Source organism: Lutjanus erythropterus, chromosome 12 (genome assembly GCF_056507025.1).
Source record: "Lutjanus erythropterus isolate fLutEry1 chromosome 12, fLutEry1.hap2, whole genome shotgun sequence".
Taxonomy (NCBI): domain Eukaryota; kingdom Metazoa; phylum Chordata; class Actinopteri; order Lutjaniformes; family Lutjanidae; genus Lutjanus; species Lutjanus erythropterus.
The window spans coordinates 16,249,055-16,273,504 of record NC_139328.1 but is presented as its reverse complement, the minus strand read 5'-3'; the positions used below and the strand labels follow the sequence as shown (position 1 = coordinate 16,273,504).

General features: G+C 38.5%; 1 protein-coding gene across 1 annotated transcript; it reads left to right on the top strand.

Moving 5' to 3' along the window:
* The first annotated feature begins 1,672 nt into the window (after positions 1–1,672).
* npc1 (Niemann-Pick disease, type C1) lies at positions 1,673–23,378 on the top strand. The gene is made up of 25 exons (XM_084731962.1): positions 1,673–2,241; positions 6,322–6,450; positions 6,607–6,713; positions 6,993–7,138; positions 8,138–8,305; positions 8,468–8,717; positions 8,851–8,933; positions 10,009–10,379; positions 10,573–10,799; positions 11,180–11,280; positions 12,495–12,597; positions 12,694–12,883; positions 13,134–13,316; positions 15,220–15,334; positions 15,535–15,662; positions 16,038–16,172; positions 16,368–16,457; positions 16,869–17,059; positions 17,156–17,271; positions 18,080–18,209; positions 18,411–18,596; positions 19,042–19,273; positions 21,036–21,149; positions 21,346–21,508; positions 21,606–23,378. Exons 1-25 carry the CDS (start codon positions 2,164–2,166, stop codon positions 21,686–21,688), a joined length of 3,819 nt encoding a protein of 1,272 aa, XP_084588088.1. The 5' UTR covers positions 1,673–2,163; the 3' UTR covers positions 21,689–23,378.
* Positions 23,379–24,450: the final 1,072 nt, after the last annotated feature.

The following is a 24,450-nucleotide window of genomic DNA, read 5'->3' as shown; positions in this document are numbered from 1 at the left end:
AAGACTCTAAATTAAAAGTACATCAGTGTGGCCACCATGTCGTGACTTCAAACCATCACTGACGAGATAAAAGTAGCTTGATTGAGCTTTAGGGGACAAGAACTCATTTTATGTAATGTACACAGAACAAAATGGCTTTTTGTTTTCAGTAGATCAAAGGTGAGCTCTGGTGCTGTCTGCTGTGGACGGGACAGAAGAGAATAACTGAAATTAAAAAAGTAACTTCAGGGGGAAATTAATATAGTAAACACTCCAGATATAATGAGCTCCACAGCAGATTTTGACCAATTTTATAACTAATTAATGAGGAGTGTTTAAGATTGTTAAAATGGGTATCAAATACATACTGGTTTGGTTGAAAAACTGCTTCAGTTTATGCCATCCCATCATTTGTTGGGGGTGAGGGATAATGGTTACGTTCAGTCTTTGCAGGTTTTAGAGATGTTTAAGTTTAGATTACAAACTATTCTATTTAAGAATGAGGTTGTAGTTGTACTAAAGGATGTACAATAAGGAATTATAACATTTAGGTAAAATCTTTATATATATAAACCACATGAACGCTTAAGATCTAAAGTATTTCTCCATAACATTAAATATCTGTAGCTAAGCAAATCAAATCAAATCAAATCAAAGTCAGGAAAAGAAACACTGGTAGATAATATTATTAGCCATTATCAGCTTAGTACTCACTTAACACACTAATCTGCTTCATCAGGACTGTTTCTGTGTGCTTTGATCAGATTTGATTGACAGTTTCCCCAAACATTTTTTATAGAGAGGTGAATAATTAACAATCACAGAGACCAAAAGCAAAAAGAGCACACTTCAATCAACAATAGAATGTGTCAATATACTGTCTAATTTAATTAATGAGTAATAAAAAAATAAGGATTTTGAATTTACTTATTTAGATTTGTGGATATGTTTTCCCCAATATTATTCATAGTTAGGAATTTATCATTCAAATAATTATTTTATATTTTTCTGTCAGTTATGACTCAAGTCTTTTATGAGTGCCTGTACTATTTACCTGCTTCCTTAAAAATATTATAAAATGATAGTTCGTGTGATTCAAAGTTTCAAGCTTTTTGATTACTATTTCATTTTGTTCCATATGTCAGACACTGAATGTAAGGCTCAGGGCCCAAATCTGATCTGCAGAAGCCTGCTGGTGACCTGCCGACCATTTTCTAATTCATAGTGAAATTGAACTGATGCACACTGGGATTTTTGTTTGTTTGATATCAATTAGTAAATGTTCAGTAATATCCCTCTGGAGTTGCTTGGGAAGTTGCATATCAACCTATGCACTAAAAGAACTTAAATATATCATATTGTATAATGTTTTTCAAAAGTTACTAAAACATTTACAGCTAAAATTCAGTTGTTCTTATTAAACGCATGATGATGATGTATCTGTCATACAGGCCTAGGGTCAAACCTTCTACCATTTAGTTAATTAATTTATTTAATAAATCCTTTACTTTGAAAGTAAATAATTTCAAAGAAAAGTGAGTTATGGGTTTTTTATATATAGATGATAATTTTATTATGTATTTATTTTATCTGATAAATTAGTTTACAATGAATATTTGTTAATTTGCTGGCCCCTGGATGTGGCCTCTGGACAAACAAGTGGAGTGTTTCTGTTGTAAACAACAGGGACAAAAACAGAAAAAAATGGTGGTTGGTTTTATCCCTGCTTAAGTCTGATATTTAATTATTTATAATATTATACAAACCTAGAGCTGCAGCAATTAATTGATTAATTGACAATTAATTAATTATTATATCTGCCAACTATTTTGATAATCAGTTGAAAAAATACTGATTCCAGCTGCTTAAATGTGAATATTTTCTGGTTTCTTTGGTCCTTTATGACAGTGAACTGATTATCTTTGTGTTGTGGGCAAAACAACCGCTCGTATTAAGAAGCCGGTTGATTAAAAAAAAAAGAAAAAGCAGTTGATATAATAGATACAGTGTGGCGCTGGCGTTGAGGTGTAGTTCCTCCTCAGCGCCATGTGGTGGCAGCACCGACGGAACATTTTGTCTCCGACCCGAACAAATAATCCAAAGAAGAAGAAGACCAAACCATCAACAATATATGCAAAACTTTGACTCGACTGTCACTTCGATTCGGTCTCTTCACTAACAGGCATGGGAGTCCCAACAGGCAGAAGCTTTTTATGTTTACTTGTCTTCATCATCCTCCTGTCAGAGGGACATTTTCGATGGGTGAGTGAAACTTAACGTCCGTGCTCTCGTGACTAAAACATGACTCAGCTCGGGCTGCATTTACAGCTAGTGTGTGATGTTTATCTGAGGTGTTAGCGAAACTAAGATTCAGGTCAGTAGAGCTATTTAGGGTTTAAACTCTTTTTAACGCGGGTAAAAATAGAGTTAGACAGCAGCAGGCTTAATGGTGGCTCAAACATAGTAGCTAGTGTTATTGCTAGTTGGAAACTGCAGCAGCATCGTAACGTTAGCGAAAGCCGACAGTGAATGATAAAAGACGTTAGCTGTGACACTCCTTAGTGACAGACAGTGTTGATATCTGTGGTATCCTGGATTCACAGCCGGTCGAGGAAACGAGTTTCACTCTGTCACATGTTGACAGATAACAATCACCACCATATTCCAACTAGTTATTAAAATAAAGCTCAGATAAATGTGTTTCGGGTACTGTTGCTCAGAAAGCCGGAGAGAAAAACACTGAATCTGCAACGTTAGCGCGTTATTGTTATTTAGGCAGCAGACGTTAGATCGGCTGGAAGCTAGCTAGCTAATGCTAAATCAATTTGACTATTGCTGTGTGAAGGTTAATGTCTTTTTTTATGTATGAAATTGTTTTTTTATTTGGATTTACCCAGTGTATATATAATATATTAAATGTGGCAGAACATAAGCTTGATTGTCGAGACAACTGTATTGAAGGATAAGACTTAAAAGTAAAATAATAATAAATGATACACAACAAGTAAGTATCTAGAAATTACAACAGTTAGGACGACAAAATCATCAAATAATCTATTATACCTTGATAATATTGATTATAAACGGGTTGCAAAATTAATTTGACTGTTTCTGTTTGAAAATGTAAATTAATATAATTTTCTGTGTGAAATTATTGTGAATTAAGAGTTAGGACAACAAAATCTTTTAATAATCCTTTATACTTTGATGACATTGATGATTACAAACAGGGTGCAAAATACACTTTAGTGTTCACTGTCCATATGGCTAGTCAGTGTTCAGATTTTACCAACCATTCTGTAGATTATCATTGATTTTTGGTTGGTGATTGTAGCAAATTTACCAGCCACCTGTCTATTTTACCAGCATTTGGCTGTTGATAATTTTGTGCCAGTTTACAAAAAAGATTCATATCAAATGAATGATGGACATTAAGTTGTAATATACAAGATCTGCCTTTTCTGTATGTTCACAAACTTGTCCTTTTGTAGTTTAATTCAGTGAATATTATTTTAAGTCAGAAAGGAAAACAGAAATCAGGCCTATTCAATTACATTTTACAAGGGTCAGATTTGTTAAAAGTGTGTGTGTAAAACAATAGGAAAAGCAAAAACAAAAGTACCCGAAAAGTACCTGAAAAAATGCACCACTGTAATGCTAGATTAGAAGGTCCTTTAATAATCACAGGGTTACATTTAACTTTTTCTCTTCAGTTTGACTCCTGAATTACTTCTGCTTAAACAGCTTGGGTTAGAACTTTCTAAAATAATAAGTGTCTCTGTGCTTAGCAACAGACATCACCAATGAATTATAATCCTCTAATAAACCACCCATAAACCTAGATCTGTTACTATGCAATTTAACGAAAATTACAATGATATTCCCTATATTTTTAGTTGATGAAAGGGCCAGATTGAGTTAGTTTAAGGGTCAGATTTGCCCTACAGCCACCAGTGGAATAGGCTTTCTGTTGAAGATGTCATTTCATTACAGACAAAAATCTGTCACACGTGCCCCCTGCTCCATCCTTTTGATTAATCAGACATAGACAATCATTCACTCACTTGTCATCAGTAGTTTTGAGGTAATCAGGTCAATGCACTGCAATGCATAGAAGTACTTCAAACCTATGCTAAAATGTTTGTTTTTAATCTGTTTAATCATTACTGTTGTTATCAGCATACTTGTCAAAAAAAGAGACGATGTGAGATGATTAAAAATGTAGATTATTTGGAGACTGCAGTGAAAGGATTTTACAGAAATGTCTTGCTTTTGTGTGGTTGAGGGGGTCAGTCATCAGGTTTCTGTTATGTTTCTGAACTACGAGAACAATCCTTGCAGGGTTCTGGGTCTCACTCAATCCAAACAAGTCTCTTACAACCAGTTCTGAGTCTAGGGAAGTGGACTTTGGAGTTGGTATATAGTGAGAGCTGCATGGCCTTGTCTGCAGCTGCAAAAAAAACGAGAAAATAATGACATTTGAAGGCTGCCCTTGAACTCAATCCCACAAGGCACAAGTAGGCCAGAGTGTAACACTGGGCTTACTCATAAAACAGTTTGTGGAGTAAGTGAATTAACTTCCCTAAGTCAACCCTCCCAGCAACAAACACATGACAGCTCTGATGCTGAATAGACATATAAAAGAAAACCATGACAGCCGAGGCTTCAAGCTATCAGTACTATTAAAATGTATTAAACATTCTTATACAGTGCTAATAATATGCTATTATATTTTCTGTAATGTATCACATTTAAAGCAAATGTTTCAAGTGCTCAATCGATCTTATATCAACACTGGCTGAATGTTGTTATGTTGCCATAGAAATCTGACCACAGTTCTCCTTTCCTGGCCTTCGTTTTTTGACGTTGAAACCCGTGCTAGTCAAGATAACATCGGGCAATGTCACTAACCTGACTCTTTGTCTCTTTTTCAAGGCTTGCACTTCAGATGCAGGGTTGTAAAGAAACATTTTTGCAGAAGTGAAATGATTATTTTCAGACATACAAAGCACGAGATACTAGAAACACAGGATATGAAACATGGCCAGAGGTTTAGCCTGGCAAATATAAAACCTCAAGGTAAAAAGATCCAGCTTTAAGCTCAGGTCAGAACAGTTAAGACCTTTTTGAGCAACTAAACTGAGTCACATGGTCCATTCACTGCAGCCTTTAGAGGAACTTGGTGTGTTTCGGCTATCTTTGATTTGTTGTCAAGACCTTGTTCTTCTCCTCGCTAGATAAAAATAGCTGTAGGCTTCTTTCAGTAAAAAGCTACATAAGATTCAACAGACTCTGCAAGTCAAGTCATCTTGATTTATATAGCACCTTCAATATGACAGGCGCAGACTCAATGTGCTTTTAAATGAAAAGCAAAAAAATGAACAACATATCAAATAGCTAACGTTAGGGAGGTGGCCATTAAGTTAGTTTAACATACAGTTTCATAACTGTTTCACATCTTTGTTATGGCCTTTTTCCCTCCTGTTTTTCTTACTTTTTGAATTCTTCAGCTCCAGATGGACTTCTGTTTGTTTGTGGTTTAATCATTCATTCTGGGTATTTGAGTTGTGAAGGGGGGATGGGCTGCACATCATTACTCATAAAATCATTTTTTAAAAATATTTCTGGACGTCACAAACATGGATATAGACTCTTAAATCACTGTTCTAGGTGAACAAGAAGCAAAATTATAGCAATCTCCAGTGCAAGGCAGTAAATTGCATGCATCTCATCTGTTAAGCCTATAGATTATATTATAATCAAAGTTCATAGGAAACAACATTGCTGGGTTTTTATATAAGCCATTTAGGGGTTTCCAGTCGACTAAGAAGATAACAAAAGTACGTTTTACTATTATCATCATCATTGTTATTATTATAATTATTATAATTATTAAAATGGGAATAATAACAAGGCCTAATACTAATTTCTAAAATAAAAGTTTTTTCTCATTAACCACACACTTCAAACTTAAGTAAAAGCTTGTGGGAAAGAAGACACTGATGTAGCAGATCTTAGTTCATGTGGTAGAGATTTCCTGGTCCAGAGTAGGACCATAATGACAAAGAAAAATACATACTGCATGTCAGGTCTGTATTTATTTCTGTACTCCTGTACATAATGTTTCCAGGTACATTGTTGTACACATTTAAATTCCAAACTTTACAGGTCAGTCAGAGGAAATGTAAATGCACAGTCCCTTGGTACACTACATTTTTCATGCTCTAAAGTAATTGTACAAGTTGTTTGCAGACTGGCATGTTGAAACAAAAGAGCTAAATGAATTTGCTCCATGAACACGGTACACAAATGATGACTGTGTTTCTGTTGTCTTTCTGTCAGGCTGAGGCCCAGCACTGTGTGTGGTATGGTGAGTGCGGGGAGTCTCAAAAGGTGCACGGAAAAAAGTACAACTGCAACTACACTGGTCCTCCAAAAGCACTACCTTCTGCGGGTGAAGAACTTCTAAAAGTGCGTACTGCATCTTGTTGCTTTTGTGATGTTATTGCTGACATTTGATGCTAAAACCAATGTCTTACCATCTACTTCTGCTTTCCACTAGCAGAGCTTTACTTTGCACTGTGGAAAACATGTGTCAACATGTTTCTGGTTTGTGTTTGCATGCAGGAGCTTTGTCCTGGATATGACTACGGAGACCGAAAAGTCTGCTGTGATGTTGACCAGTTGCGCACTCTCAAAGGGAGTCTCGAGCTGCCCCTTCAGTTTCTGTCTCGGTATGCAGTGCAGTTATAACATTAACTAATCAAGCGCATGACATGCTAGGAAGAGTGCTATAATTCCCCTTCTGAATTTCAGGACACAAAGAGTGGACTTTATCCTTTTAAATCTGTCAGTGTATGTGCTGCTCAGATGCCATAATTTATTGTTCACACCAAAATCTAGATCTAGATGCATAAATAGGACTACAAGTAAGAGGAAAAATATGTCTTGATTTTGGGTTGAATTATCATTTTTAAAATTCTGCTTCGCTACCTCTCTGTATCTCTTCATAGGTGTCCCGCATGTTTCTTCAATCTGATGACCCTCTTCTGTGAGCTGACATGCAGTCCCCACCAGAGTCAGTTCATGAATGCCACCCAGTTCAATGGGACCAATGTAATAGAAGTGCAGTACTTCATTGGAAAGACATTTGCTAATGGTGAGTTCACAGCTACATGTTGATTTATGATATGAAAAACAGTTTCACCCTCATTATTTCCATGGCATGTCACATCTGTTGAGTAAACCTCATATGTTCTCTGCTTAAGCATGAAGTCATGCTCTCAGTTGTGTAATTCGGTCGGTGACTAACGGTCATAACATTTTTTTTTTTTTGGCAAATAAAATGGGCAGCTTGTATGAGGAACTTATTGATAGTACAGTAGGTGGTAATTGAAACGTGTGGAGAAGTAGAGAGGAGCGTCAGCACAGAAGCTAAGCAATGTCCCTTTTGTGGACAGGGTCAACAGCAAAACATATTTTAGCTACCTAAAAAATTAATATAATTTTAGGTGTATGATATATTTTCACCACTTAGCCTTGCTGGCAGGCAGCCTTTTCTGACGGGAAACCACCATTACATAAGCCAAATATTGCCCTCTCCAAACCAAGCAGACTCCACTGGCAAAATCTCTTCTTTTTACCTCTCAGAAAACGGGAGTTGCTGGTTGTTGTTTGTTTGTTTGTGTTATTGTGTGAGTTTGGTGAATCCAAACTAACCTTTTACAGCACTGAAGTCACACAATAACACAAACAAACCAACAGATTGAGGCAGCAGTACACCAGCCACTCCAGTGTTTTACAAGTTTCGCCATTGGAATTTGGTTGGTTTGAAGAGGATGATATTTGGCTTATATGACAGCAGTTTCCCATCAGAAGAGGCTGTCTGATGGCAAGGTAAAGCAGTCAAAGTGTTCTACATGCAGCATACACTTGAATTGATATTTTTTAAATGGGCCTTTTTAGTTGCCTAAGATATGTTTAGCTTCCTACACCAGGACTCCTGTTGCTTCCCTAAGCTGAGTGTGTTTCAGCTGCCACCTACTGACAATCAGTAACTACCTCACACAACCCCACTTCAAACAATCCAAACTATCCCTCTATCTTAGTGAAAATCTTGAGTTTTTCCCTAAAAAATAATCAAATTGGACTTTTTCAGCTATGTACAATGCCTGTAAGGACGTCCAGGCTCCATCCAGCAATGTGAAGGCCTTATCGCTGCTGTGTGGGAAGGAGGCAAAGGACTGCACTGCCTTAAACTGGATCCAGTACATGTTCAGTGTTGAAAATGGGCAGACCCCTTTTCCCATCATCCCGATATTCTCAGGTAAATAATCTTGTAGTACTTCTCTATATAAGATAATGATCATGCTGCAGAGAAAATCCCTGCTACTTCCTTTAATGAACATTAAACAGATGTTTGCTGTTTCCTTTGCTGCATGTGTTACTCTTTGCATGATTAACTCACTGAGCTGTTTCTTTGCTCTAGATCTCCCGGTGGCTGGTTATACTCCCATGAACAACAAGACATACGCCTGTACAGAGGGCCTGGAGGATGGTTCAGGTCCCTGCTCCTGTCAGGACTGCACAAACGCCTGTGGCCCCAAACCTGTGCCTCCCCCTCTTCCCCCTCCCTGGACGATCCTGGGCATGGATGCCATGACTGTCATCATGTGGATCTCTTACATGGCCTTCCTGCTTATCTTTATTGCAGCTGTGCTTGGATCCTGGTGTTATAGGTACAGGGCTGTTTGTGGCGTATTCTATTAGGATTCACGTGTTACACCTGCAGACTCTCACCCACTGTGAAAAAATATGTTGTTTCTGATGCTTGAATATTGAATTGTCTTGTGTTGTTGTCTGTCCATACAGGAAACGGACCATCATGTCTGAGTATGGCCCTATACTGGACAGCAATAACCCACTGTCTCTCAACAGTGATAACCCCAATCAAGGTATTGTAATGAATGATGGCAAGTTTGTCTTCTTTCTGTGTCAACAAAAGTTGAGCCTGTAATTCAGAGTTCCTACACAGTATGGAAGAGTATGGAATTTGATTTTTATTTTTATTTTTATTTCAATGTCTGGATAAGTATGGAAAAAAGAAGAGTATGGAAAAGTTTTTGTGTTTCCAGAATATTGCCCCTTCTCTGTTTGTGAAATATAAAATTCAGGATTTCTAAGCAAGGCATGAAGTATGTTTTGTGACTGAACATACACTTCTATGCAGAGCTGCTTTTATTCTTGTATGTTACAGCCCGCCAAACAGCCCTGAGTGTCTTATAACTGTAGCGCCACCATTCATCAGTGTTTCATCGCACTGTACACAGTGAAGAACTAAGGCTTCACAGACATTGTGGAAATGAAATTACTTAACTTTTTCAACTCATTTTCAGTTCTACATTAGAAACATGCCATGAAACTATAATGTAATATAAAAATAATAGGTGTGTAGGTACACAAGACTGGACTGGCTAGTTTACTTCCTCTTTGGGCCAGAGATGTTTGACAGTGGAATGTTGTCCAGCTGTCTACGTAGGTGTGTGGACTGGATGGGCACAAGGTGTAAATGCAATGCTCTGAAATCTAGTTTGACTATTTCAGATATAAAGCCTTGCTGACAAAGAACTCCTATTGGGAAAAGAAAGCTAAATACTGAATATGGTCTGAAAAAATCTACCGAGAAGTCTTGAAATTTGAGCCTGGAAAATATCTTTGAAGATTTTTGTGAAATTATTGTGACTATTTTGACAGATTTTTGGATTGTGATATGATGCTCATTTAGTGGGTATGATCATTTGTGCATCACAATTTTTAATTTAACTGAAAAAAAAGAAAAAACTATTAAAATCATGATGGATTCTTACATGTGGAGAAGAAGATTTGTGGGCCAGGACATCTCTGCAGCACTACAGTACCTCAATATAATGCATACCAAGGAACCCTTGTAATTGCATTGCTTTTAATGTGTAATAACATTGCTGCATCATTGCTGCATGACATAGACTAACACCCAGTCTCTCCTTTCAGTAAATGCATCGTGCTGTGAAACATTGGGCGAGCGGTTTGAGAATTCTCTGCGGAACCTCTTTAGCTCCTGGGGTTCCTTCTGCGCGCGGCACCCCTCTGTGGTCATAGTGGGCAGCCTGATACTGGTGGTGGCTTCCTCTGCCGGCCTGGTCCACATGCGCATCACCACAAACCCCGTCGACCTGTGGTCATCTCCCACCAGCCAGGCTCGCCAAGAGAAGGACTACTTCGACAGCCACTTCGGACCCTTCTTCAGAACTGTACAGCTCATTATAACCACTCCTCTCAATGACACTTTCACCTACTCCCCATACCCTGTAGGATCAGACGTCCCGTTTGGAGCCATCCTTGACAAAGACATCCTGCACCAGGTTGGTTAATGGGAGACAGTAGTCTGTCATCAGAGCCATGCTGTGATTTTTATAAAGAAATGTTTATGTTACCAGATTAGACAGAAACTTTGCATGTGAAGCACAGCTGCAAGTCTAAAACTGTGGTTTGGTTTGGGTTTATTCCTTCTCCTTTCTTTATCTGCTTACATTTTTTCTAACCTCAATCAACCAGGTGCTGGATCTGCAACTCGACATTGAAAGCATTGTAGCCACATATGAAGGCCAGGAAGTCACCCTGAAGGACATCTGCTTGGCTCCGCTGGCCCCGTACAATGACAACTGTACCATCCTGAGTGTCCTCAACTACTTCCAGAACAGCCACGCTGTGCTGGACCACAGCATAGGAGACGACTTCTATGTCTATGCTGACTTTCACAGCCACTTCCTCTACTGTGTCAGGTGATTTTTCTCAAGTTGGTTCACTTTCTTTTTTTGTGGTTTCAGATGTTAACCAATAAGCTGGCATTGTCTCGAATTTTGCCTTTGCTCGTAACTTAATTGTTAATGGAAATCTGCTGTTGAAAACCTCTAGAAAATACACCAGTGTTGAAATCTAACACCTGCAGCTCACGAGGATCTATTTTTTTGCTGGCATTTGCATTTTCTACTGTTGTGGGGGAAAGAGTCTTCCTAAAGTAGCACAATCATGCTTCCTTATTGGTTGTCACAAAGTTGTTGTTTATCTGTTATTTCTAACCTCACGGCATTAAGAGCAGACACATATACAGATGAATGTTAAACTCATAATGACTGTGATTGTTGTTTTTGTTCTTTCATAGTGCACCAGCGTCCCTCAATGACACCACTATGCTCCATGACCCCTGTTTAGGCACCTTTGGTGGCCCCGTCTTCCCTTGGCTGGCCCTCGGAGGTTACGATGGTGAGCTGGATTAACGCTTTCAGTGGGCACAGGAGTGAAAAACAGTGGTAGTTTTTCAGTTTACAACAGTAACATAATCTGTTTACAACCTCTCCGTAGAATTTTTTATTGTACTAATAAAAAAAACCCCACAGTGCTCTTTGGGCCATTGAACTTGTACATTAACCAGCTGTATGTATGTGGCAGTGTTAACCCAAAGTTGTATCACTAATATACAGTTTAGTGTAGCAGTCAGGTTTAGAACTGAAATTATTAGTTGATTAAAATAAAATTAGTTTCCAGCTATTTTAATAATCAGTTAATCTTTTCAGTCATTTTTAAGCAAAAATGTCACATATTTGCTGGTACCAGCTTCTTAAATGTTGTCATTTATGATAGTAAATGAAGAGTCTTTGTGTTTTGGACTGCTGGTTGAACGAAAGAGGCTATTTGAAGACGTCACTTTGCGTCCTGAGAAATTGTGAGGAGCATTCTTCACTAATTTTTGCCATTTTTTTTAGATAACATTTAACTGTGAGAATAATCAGCAGATAAATCATAGTAATCAGTAGTTGCAGCCCTAGCCACATTACAAGCATACTGTTTGAAACGATAATATAAATAAATTGTATTTATTTATGTATGTTACTTAAAAGGGACACCATGTGATGGATCGTACCAGATCATAGCCGTGTTATACCTGCAACAGTGATTACTAGATTATAGCTGAGGGCTTATTTACATCTACAGTTCCTTTGGCAGGCCCAAACCAAAATACATCTATAACAACACATGCCTCATTGATAGTGGTCAGTTAAGTGGGCACTTAAAGGAATCTTTGCTACATCATAAGTGATCATTATGTAAGAAATGTAAACGCAAGGAATTACAAGTCAAATTTGTTGATTGTATTATTATAGCATAATTCCGTATGAATTCCCCCCTAATGCACAATAGATGTGGTCTTCATTGAAAGTGTAACTGAAAAATGTGCACCTCTTCCTCTGATAATCTTGAGAGCTGCTATAGCAACCAGCCACAACCATTTATCAAACAGGCAGCCAGGGTTTTCTGGGGAATTTTATCTGTGCTGCTTTTGTCTCTCCACTGAAAGGAACGTTTTGCTGTAACTGCCAGTTTGATAATCTTTATTAATGTGGTTAATGTCAGGATTGTTTAAGTAATGGACATAATTTTACAATGAATGCATCTTCTTTTGTCTCCTTGCTTTGCAGAAACCAACTACAACAATGCCACCGCTCTCGTGATCACCTTTCCACTCAACAACTACCTGAACGACCCTGTCAGGCTGGGTAAAGCTCTGGCATGGGAGAAAGAGTGAGACAACAATCTGTTACTAAAAGTTAAGCCAGGAAAAGTCAGTGTTAATGGTTCTTTTACATGTACTTACTGTATTTTTTGTGTGCATTTCAGATTCATCAAGTTCATGAAGGACTTCAAAAACCCCAACCTGACCATCGCCTTCAGTGCAGAGAGGAGTATTGAAGATGAAATAGACAGAGAGAGCAACAGTGACATCAGCACCGTAGTAATCAGCTATGCCATCATGTTCATCTACATCTCCCTGGCCCTGGGTCACATCCACAGCTTCAGGAGAGTCATGGTGAGAGCCTGAGCACCAAATCATCATCATTTTCACACAGTGTGTCATCCATTTTTTTTTTTAGCTCTAAGTGTTACATCATCCATATCTGAAATAGTTTTACCCGCTACAGCGTTTGTGTGCCTGTGACGTAAGAGCCTGACGGATTGCTTTTTTCAAACTCAACAAAACCAGTACAACATGCTTGACAACTTGCTGCCACTCAAGTGTAAAAGGGAGCGACTGATTCTCTTTCTTCTTGCTCGTACAGGTGGACTCTAAGATTTCTCTGGGTATAGCAGGTATCCTGATTGTGCTCAGCTCTGTGTCCTCCTCACTGGGGCTCTTCAGCTACTTTGGTATCCCCCTCACCCTCATTGTGATCGAAGTCATTCCTTTCCTGGTTCTGGCTGTTGGAGTCGACAACATCTTTATTATAGTACAGACGTACCAGGTAACCTCCCTTCTCCCAGTCCACTAAACTGTTTAATTACCCATCACCAACGGGTTGCCCAAGAGCCTCCCCTTTAAGGACATGCCCAATTTATACTAATCCCATGCAGTGTTGGAAAGCATGCATGTAGCGAAAATTCACAAATGTGTTATTTCTGTTATTTCTGCATACTGGGGTCCATGAACAGTATTGGAATTGCATAAATTAGGTCTAACTAGAAAGCTCGTGTGGATTCAGTTAGCCCAGCTATATTCATGTTTAGTGATGTTAGTCCTCAAAGTAACCAGTTCATTGCAGTGAGACCATTTTTTGACTGTAAAAAGTGACCTATTATGACCTCTAGGGTAATCACAGCCTCATGACATTTCACAACCGCAAATAGAGACATATTGTCAGTAAGGGGGCCTCTGAGCAATTTCTAAAACAGAAGTGCTCGTCATCCAGACTCCAAAAAATGCAGGTCTTACAGAAATCTCTCCAGAATGTCAAAAGGTTTTGATACCAAATCACAGCGTGATTTTTTCCATAGTTTTTGTCAAGGTCTTGGTGTCTTAATGCAGTATTTTGGAAGGATTTCTGACCCTTTCAATAATTCTCGAGTGGTAAAAAATGGTCACAAATAGTATCAACTCAAAAAACTTATGACACATAACTTGAATAAGCACCTAACAAAACCTGATTTTCATTACTGATTTATGACTTAAAAAACTTGTCACACAGTGCTAAGCTCCACCTCGGATAAATCTTCAGGTTCCTAGTTTTTAGATGACTTAGAACACTGAATTAGAATTTCTAATTTTCATACAATATCTTAAAAAAATAGCAATATCCGATAATTTTGTTTTATACCACAGGGAAAGTGGACTCAACCCTGAATGAACAAATATAAGAGTTTAGATTTTAATTGAAAGATCAATAAAACTAGTACATGAGGCTCGGCTAGAACGTGACAACGGATATTCAGCTGGAGGAAATGAGAGGAATGATGAGAAGAAGATGGCACTGTGAGTAACTGAGAGGAGGCGGGATTATGTGGGCACTGCAACGGTGCGTGTCAGCCGGCTGTTAGAGAGACAAGAGAACCAGGAAGCACTGCTGTTACCAAGTTATTGATACTGTGGAAAATGAGTACTGAAAGTATTAAAATCACGAGCGTCAATTCTGAACTTGGATTAATTTATGATGCACTCTAAATCTTGAGTCATTCATAACTCTGTGGGATTTCAAAAACATGCTTGGAAATCATGATATTGGGTGTTTCTGTAGCTCAGTTGGTTGATCATTTGCCTCATGTACAGAGGCTATCAATCCTCTGCAGTGGCCATAGGTTAGAGTCCCTTTCCTGTCTTTATCTCAGCTGTCTCTATGCAAAATAAAGGCATGAAAACCTCAAAAATGTAATTACAAAAGAAATCTTAATGTTTTTATGTTATTGCTATAACTAGAAATTATCTTAACCATTATTGTAATTTAGCTTGTATTGTCTGTCTTATGTTTATGACCTTTCTGTTTTTTCCTGCCTTGCTTGTATTGTATTTTTGCTTTTGTTGCCTAATGTAATCTCAGCATCATTGAAAATGAGGGCCACTCCTCAATATATCTCAGTGAACTAAAAATAGGTTGAATGAAAATTAATGAATTTCAAATATTAAGTGTTGATATTTACCAAAATAACAAAAACACAGTGTAAACCACTTCTATGTGGCGTATACTGTATACCTGTTATCTCCCTATAAAGAGCCCCTGCCCCCTACTAAAAAAAAAAGACAAAACTGTCTATGCTAAGGGGGGTGGAGTGGAAGAGGTTAAAAAGAGATCTCAATTTCAGTGATAAAACCTTTTTTGCATGCTGCCCATAAAACCTGTTAAACCCGCTAAAAGAAATTTCTGTTCTTCTCAACAGAGGGATGAGCGGATGCCCCAGGAGGAGCTTCACCAGCAGATTGGTCGTATTCTTGGAGACGTAGCCCCGAGCATGTTCCTCTCCTCCTTCTCTGAGACAGTGGCCTTCTTCCTGGGTAAAATAGATCACTTTTTAATACAGCCATGTATCTATGCAGACAATGTAAATTACACCATATGTATCCTAAATCATAATGTTCCCTCATAATTTAAGAAAAGTATCTATGTGGACAGGATTGACACCGTTGCTATAAAATGTGTTATAGTTTCCTGTTGAGTCACATGCTAATGAAACTGTTGACTGTGTCTTCTGCAGGGGCCCTGTCCAACATGCCTGCAGTGAGGACATTCTCTCTGTTTGCTGGCTTGGCTGTTTTTATCGATTTCCTGTTGCAGATCAGCTGCTTTGTCAGCTTGCTCAGCCTGGACGCCAGAAGACAGGAGGTGAGACGGAGGGAAATGGTGGTGACATAAATGATGACAGTGGAGGGCTTACAGATGACCGTGATTGTAGGAGTTTCCTGAAAAGGTTTTCCTACAGATTTAACAGCCACAATTCAATGCTGTGCAGATATGTGATAAGTTTTCATCCCACCAATCACTGCAGGGTTAATTTAACCGCTTGAATGACTTGGTTCCTCTCTGTTTTGTTGTTTGCATTGTAAGTAGCCAGTGTAGTGATTGTTGGCAGTGAAACCTTGCTCTCGGGCCTCAGTGACACACAGCTGAAGCATTTTTTTCTACATGAATCAACCTTCAAATTAGTTACAGACTTAGTCACACTTAATCAAATCTTGTCTTGTCTGTTATGTTTAAAAGGAGAATCGACTCGACATAATGTGCTGCGTGAAGCTGTCAGAAGGTCAGGAAACGAAGACGGACAGCTTCCTCTTCCGCTTTTTCAAGAAAGTCTATGCCCCATTCATCCTCAAAGAGTGGGTGCGACCGATCATAGTAAGTATCACAGTGACACTCATGCACATCTGTCTCTACAGTTTTCTCTTGGACAACTTCCCCTGTCAAGTTTTATTCTAATGTGTTGATGGATTTAGTGTGATTTATTTTTTTTTTTGTTTAGAAGAATATAGTTGTTATTGTCTATATGATGTTTGTGTTTTTGTTGTTTTTTCATCATCTCTCTGTGTTTAGGTGGCAGTGTTTGTGGGAATGCTCTCCTTCAGTATTGCTGTGGTGAATAAAGTAGAGATCGGACTGGACCAGAAACTCTCCATGCCTGATGTAAGTTTTTGCTGTTTCTATTGACCCTCTTTTTTGATATATGTAGAACATAAAATTGTTATACTTTTAATATTTGTACGCACTTTAGTGATGTAGTTCATTTTACTGCTCCTGTCAGCCATCCACAAAGCTTTATCAATTGCATGTCATGTGATGTGATTATTTAAATTCCCAAAAAACAAAAAAACAAAAACAAATTCTACTGAAGGGAAAAACAGCCAGACAGCTATATCCTGGCTTTCAAAATAGATTTAAGCTTGTCAACAAATTGTTTTAGCACGCTGTGTCTACTAGAGAGGAAAAGGTATATTATATTATTGCAGCAGTCTTCCCAAAACAACATGCATAACAGCCTTGGGTTCATTCCTGTTGTGGTGGAGGTCTATTTTGACAAACTGTCTCTCCATCTAGGACTCGTATGTGCTGGACTACTTTAAGAACATGTCTGAGTATCTCCACACTGGAGCTCCAGTGTACTTTGTGGTAGAGGACGGTCTCAACTACAGCAGTCCAGAGGGCCAGAATGCCGTGTGTGGAGGGGTGGGCTGCAACAATGACTCTCTGGTTCAGCAGGTCTACACCGCCTCACTGATCAGCAACTAGTAAGTGACAGAAGGTTTAACGGTGCAAAAGAAAATCTATATTGAAGATAACCTATGATATGATCTACTCAATTTCACTTTTCCTTTCACTCAAAGCACCACCATAGCCTTCACACCGTCCTCTTGGCTTGATGACTACTTTGACTGGGTGAAGCCTCAGTCCACCTGCTGTCGATACTACAACACCACCGGGGCCTTCTGCAATGCCTCGGGTGAGTTTTTATCTAATGTCAACATGCTTTGAACCTTTGCCTCATGAGCCTGGTGTCCAAAGCTGCTGTTTGACATTAGGTTCAACATTTTGTCAGTTTTTCATGCATAAACGAAACAAAAGGTGTTTAAGGGCATAATACAGCAAAAAGAACAGCAGAAACATGGCAATACTAAACAAAATATAAGATTTTCATCTTAGCGGGATCATGATAATTGAGTAGTTGTCAACTATCAAAATCTCCAACTGCAGTATCTTGATGCTTGACTAATTGACTAATTGACATTTTTTCACCATTTTCTGGCATTTTACAGACCAGACAACTAATCAATCAAGAAAATAATGATTGACAATCACAATTGTTAGTTGCAGCCCTAGTGTAAATGTGTTAATGCAGCAATCTTTTATACAGTTAAAAACCACCGTAATGCCAACAAGAGCCAGTTTGTTTGAGGAAGTGGGAAGCAAGTGAAAGAGAATGGAGGAAACAATTGATAAAATTCTTTCCCCTGATAAATTTCAAGGGGAAATTCAGTGTATTTGTTTTAAAAACACATGCAGTTTCAAGAAAAATATACTGATCACCAAAATGTTTATACAGCCATGCTACTTCAGCATTAAACGACATTTAAGATCAAAACAATCATTGTTTTACAGCAGTACTCTGTTGTTTTTGTTTGACAAAATCTCAGAGTACAACTCTGTTAGTTTATTTCTTTTCAGTTCACAGTTTTGTCTCTGAACATTTGTATATTTCTTTAGTCCTGTTGGTTAAGTGGATGAATAAAATTACGGATAATGTTTTCTAGTGGTGAATCCCTCCTGTGTACACTGTCGACCGATGACTCCCAGTGGGAAACAGAGGCCAGTAGGAGACGACTTCATGCGGTTTCTGCCCATGTTTCTGTCAGACAATCCCAACATCAAGTGTGGAAAAGGGTAATTTTATAGCTTTGCTGAAATGTTCTCTTTTTCCCTTTTTGTTTTTGAGGTTTTCATTGAAAACACATGACATGTCATCAGGTCCTTTCCCTTTAACTTCTGCTTCTTTTGTGTTCTAGAGTTTCACTGTTTACCAGTTTTGTTGTGGTTTGTAATTTTTTTTTCCTTTCTTTTAACTCTCCCACATTTCTCCTCCAGAGGTCACGCAGCCTATGCTACAGCGGTTGACCTTTATCCCAACGACACGGGGGTCGGTGCCACTTACTTCATGACTTACCACACCATCCTGAAAGAATCTCCAGACTACATAGACGCTTTAAAAATGGCCCGAATCCTGGCTGACAACATCACAAAGACAATGGATCACAAAGTGTTTGCCTACAGGTGAGTCTACCTTTGATTAATATGCTGTACAAATAATACTGTAATCATTGTCTTTGTGAATCATTTCAGTTTTACCCAGTGATTTAGAGTTAACTGTTCAAGTTTTCAGTATTCAAATACTTGTAAATGAAGTTTGCTTAATGTGCACTCAAGGTTCAAGGGTATTAGGGAGGAAAGTAGGTCATAGATAAGTACACAGCAAATAAAACATTATAAATGGCCATAGAGAGTCACGCCACCACTAATGTAGGTCAAATATTCCAGGAAAAAGGTGGTTTGAGGATACAAAAGTAGATTAGACTGCTGTGTCTATTTAATATTAGAGTAAATTGACTCATAAGTCTCCATCAAAATTAAGGACAGGATTGAAAGAAAATAAATATAACGCATCACAGTACATAGTATGGACCAGCCACATCCTAACATATATTTTCCTCCTTTTCAGTGTCTTCTACGTGTTTTACGAGCAGTACCTTACCATCGCATACGACACAGCTATGAACCTGAGCATATCACTGGCGTCCATATTTGTGGTGTCGACGGTGCTGTTGGGCTTCGAGCTGTGGTCAGCGGTGCTCGTCAGCATCACCATCGCCATGATCCTGGTCAACATGTTCGGCATCATGTGGCTGTGGAGCATCAGCCTCAACGCAGTGTCCCTGGTGAACCTCGTCATGGTGAGAAGCAACATCAAACTCATTTAATATTTACATGTCAGAGGTGGTGAGTTTAGGGTTAAAGGGTCTTGTTAGAGCATCCATCCTTTTTTGTAGTTCTAGCCATTATTTCTATCAGGTATGACAACATTTTACTTGCCAGTTTAATTACTTCCGTTTCCGATCATGACAGCATCGCAAGAACAGAGTCCATTATCACAAATAACACGTGCTAGCCAACAGTCAAAGCCAAATATTCTGTTTTAGCATGTTGCTAAAACCAAGTATTTGACGATGACAACAAAGGTGAATTCTACCATTATTCACCACACAGTCTGTTGTAATTACAGTTATCCATTTGATGTTACACAGCTACTCTCTGATTCAACTGTGACTCATCTTATGGCAGAAATACCTGGATGCCATGTGTCACATAGGAGGAGCAGGGCTTTTACCTGCTACACAGGCTCCATCTTTGTAGTTTGTGGTTTGTGCCAGCTGTTTTTTTTCCACACAGATGATCGGCTTCCCTGTGTGCATGTTGAGTTTTGCCAAGTAATAACACAATTGGTTATGCAGTGTTTGGGAGCGTAGGCCATATTAACCAGTACTGAATTAATCATGTAAATCATTTTAACTTCCAGTGTACCAGCTTCATTTGATTATGATGGATGCTCCCTGCTGCGCTCGTGCTTCGACAGACATGTAGCACTGCGTCTGCACCGTTACCTACTCGAGTAGTGTCAGCCCGACGGACAATTTTGATTTTCATGTATTAATTGTAATTTTAGGAGCGTACACTTTTTCTTTCACTTCCAAATTATAACTCCGTAAATGCAGAATTAGCATTTTGATCCTATAAATTTAAAGCATATTCACAAATGTGCCAATGTATGTATCAATCTTTAATGAGCATAATTTAAAGCAAATGCTTGTTTATTCCATCGTTAACAATGATTACTGATGTAAAATACATTAAACACTAAGTTTAGTTTTTGCTTAATATTATATTTATGTTTTAAAAGACTTGTCACTCAGCTTAAAAGTGACTGGTGCTTCATTTCTGTGTTTTGAATATTGACGGTGTGCATTACGTGTTGTGCCTTTAAAGAGATTTGTTTAGAATCTGTCTGGTTGCTTGACCCCTCCTGTTGTTTACTCTAAACTTTGTTTGACTTAGTTCTAGCAATGGCACCGTGTCCCTTAGCCTGTAAACCAGAAAATCTATGATCTCATGCTTCATTTGCACTGGCAGATACATTTGGTCACCCTCCTGTTCAGACTAATTCTCAATTGTCCTGGATCTTTTCTGAGCCGATCACAACCTTTTGTTTGATATGACTGACACAGTGTCAGGGCTCCAGATTTGAAAAGTCTTACATTTTGAACGCAGTGGTTCTTTTACTGCATTGCATATTCAGAAGGAGTAGTTTGGTGTACTGTTTAACTGTAAATTGAGAAAATTTGTCACAATGCCACCATTTTTCCCTGCTTTGAAATGAAGCACTGCCTCAACTTGCCTGTCATTCAGCACTATGTCACACATTTCATTGCTCTGGTTGGCTGTAGGTGTATCCAAATTAGTCTTTTTATGCCAGGCCACTTATTTTGGTAAATAAAATGTTGCTATAATCATCAGGAAATGATCTTTCTCTGTTAAGCTTGCCTTTCATCTCACCTATAATATTCATTTAAAGGCAGTGAAAGCAAACTTCAGTCAGTTGGCTTTTATTCCAGTGTTTCCATGTTTTGGTGCTGAGTTGTTTCCTGTCCTCTCTTGCAGTGCTGTGGTATCTCGGTGGAGTTCTGCAGTCATATTGTCCGAGCGTTTTCCACAAGTATGAAGACGAACAGAGTGGAACGGGCTGAGGAGGCTTTGGCTCACATGGGCAGCTCTGTAAGTCTTACTTTACCTCTTAATAAAATAATAAGAAGAAGTAAATAGGAAGCTGCCAGGGCTGAAAAATTACTTTTGCATGCTGGTAAATATGGATATCAGTGTGAGCAAATTTGTAGGGCAGGAAAAAACAAATTTATTTAGCTACTGTAGCTGAAAAATGTCAAGTTTAACATAAAACATTTCCTTTTCACAGGTATTTAGTGGGATCACGTTAACAAAGTTTGGAGGTATCCTCATCCTGGCGCTTTCCAAGTCACAGATCTTCCAGGTCTTCTACTTCAGGATGTACTTGGCCATAGTGTTGCTGGGGGCAACACACGGCCTCATCTTCCTCCCTGTACTGCTCAGTTATATCGGTCAGTAATGTCACACATATAAAGGGAAAGACACACAAGATTTAAACGCAGATTTAATGCCATTTTAAATCAAATATGATTATGTTCTTTTTCGCAGGTCCTTCAGTGAACATGGCGAAGGTTATTGCTGCTAATGAGCGTTACGCTGGTACAGAAAGGGAGAGGCTCCTCAACTACTAGCGGGCCGTTAGGGACAATGAACAATGAACTATTTGTCTAGGAGAGACTGTGTGGGTGTGAGCGTGAGCCGTTTCTGTGATTACTGACACACTCATCATCGTCGCCACTACTATGCACGGATTTAACTCAGGAATAAACTCGGGAATGGGAGTGCCAGAGGCCTTGTCCAACTGCAAACTTAAAGATAATCCTCAGAAGACTTCGGACCCCCAATCCTCTTCCTCCTCCTCCTTCTCTGCCTCACACTACAGGACAAGCCTGACTTCAGTTTGTGAAGTGTGACACAAACCGCACCACAGAACAAACACCACCACTTTGACAGTGTGGAAGTAGGAGAGACACCACCCCCAACATCAGCCGACAGACTAACTCTCCGTCAGTTCCATATGCTATGAGCTAAAAAGGGTAAAACTTTTTCATGTTTTTTTTTTTTAATACAGGAAATGACATTTTTTGTTTACTTAAGTGGGAATTTTGTAGAACTATTTGATATTCTGAATCATTTATTGACTGGTACACCACCACACTGGACTAACAGATAACAATAACGATATCACAGGCCCTCATGTTACCTGGCATTGACATGTATCACATCCATGGCTATGTCCACATACTGTACTATATAACAGGCCAGCTAGTTGTAGCATTTTCACCAAGCAATAATGTGTTTCCTGTAAAAGTTGTAAGTATGTTTTGACTCAAGGAAACTGGATTTTAAATTAGCTTTGAGGTCACAGTGTTAAGTCAAGTTTTTGGGCGTGTTCACATCCACGTTAGGAGATTAGTGTTGGAATTGTAGCCTCCTTTACACTTGACATAAAGAACAAGGCTACAGTTTCTTCATGGATGTGGATATAAACACCCTCAGAGCTGAAACCTCACAGTTGTTTCACTTAAAAGTCAGAGGACTGGAAAACCGAGCCAAGACTGCATCTTAGGTGCTGCATGTTGCTCTCCAAACTGCATCCAGCCCGGTCTTTTATTTCCACATTAGCTGCTATTTAAATTATCCGGTGCAACATTTCATTTTAAAACTAGTTAATGTATCTTAAGTGTCCTTTTGAAGTGTTTGCATGACTATCTTGTTGGTCCATTTTAGATGCTTTTATCTAAAGGGTAAGCTCAGATTATTTGAAGTGAGGTTGTACAACAGTACATACAGTACCTGCGGTCAGCAGGCCCCCGGTTTGGAGAGGGTTTGTTTTCACTGCTTTACCCTGCAGCAGGCAGCTTTTTCTGACGGGAAACCAGCGTCATATAAGCTGCTGTAACCCTCAGTCTCAACACACCAAACTCCACTAGCGAATTAGTAATTTTACCTCGCAGAGTATGTGCATTGTTCATCTGCCGCTGCCTTGATCTGTTAGTCTGATTGTGTTATTGTGACTTTGGTGTTTTAAAGGGTTAGTTCAGATTCACTAAATCACACTAAAACACAAACTCACTGATCGAGGCAGCAGTAGACCAGCAACTCTTGTGTTCTGTGAGATAAAATGACTGATTTTGTCAATGGAGTCTAGTGGCTTTGGAGAGAGCAATACAGCTTCAGTTTCCCATTGCAAAAGGCTGTTTAAAGCAAGTTAAAGCTGTGAAAATACTCTAAATATAGCATAGCCACTTACACTGAAAATGCTTTTTAAGAGTTTTCCTGCTGATCCTGTCCACAGGAGTACATTGTTTAGCTTCCTACACCAGTACTCCTCCTGCTTCCTCAAAAAGGGGGCATGGTGACAGCCATCAATGTAGGTAAACCACTCATTATAGAAAAATACCTCATACAACCACAGTTAAAAATACCCCTTTGTGACACCAGTTAAGATACATGTTGATGCCAGGTGTAAAGGGCGCTATAATGCTAATAATCATGGTTTTACATTGAAATGTAATTGAGACACTGCAGTTACTGAACAAAACAGATAAGTTGCATCAAGAAGTGAAGAGACAAAGCTTTACATTTAACTGTAAATAGTGTACACAGGACTAATTTTTTTATTCTTTTATCATCTAGAATACTGTAGAATGATTGGATAATGGTACAGTCCTGAGTTTTTCATTCCTACTCATTTAAGTTATTATTATTATTTGTTTATTTTAACTGATAACATTTTATTACCATGCATTTCTGTCTTAAAATCTCCAAAGGAATCACCTTGTTTTAACAGAAAATTAACAACTTTTTTGTTAGTTAATTTGAAAAATAACTGGCATCAGCTGCACCTCAACGTGTCTCAGATTGTGACTAGTCAAGATGATCACTCTTCAAAGTGGTGTGCTCCCACTGGTTTAATTTGAATCAGGTTGTGATGTTGCTCAAAGAAAATGCTAACATTTTTACTTAAGGTGTATAAAATCTGGAACAGTAGTACCATTCCTTGTTTTTTCTTTTGTTTTGTTTTGTTTTTTTCTACAATGCAGTAATGTTTTTTGGATTGTAAGAAAGAATTGTATTGATGAGCTTAGAGTTGAATGTGAAAACTGAAGAATTGTGCTTGTTAACAGTGCTGTGCATTGACATGGACAAATCATCTCTGATAGTGATGAATATGATTGTGGAAAAAGAGACAAGCCAAGCATTTTAACTATTTTAACACATATTAAATAGTTCTAAGAAAACTACGCAAGTCAGCCTGATTCTTCTTGTTGTTTTGTTTCCCAAAGGATCTGAATTCATTTTGTTATTTTTGCAGATGCACATTTTATTCAATATGATGTAATTTATGGAAGCCACTTTCTGCCAAAATAAGATCCTGCAAGTCTTAACT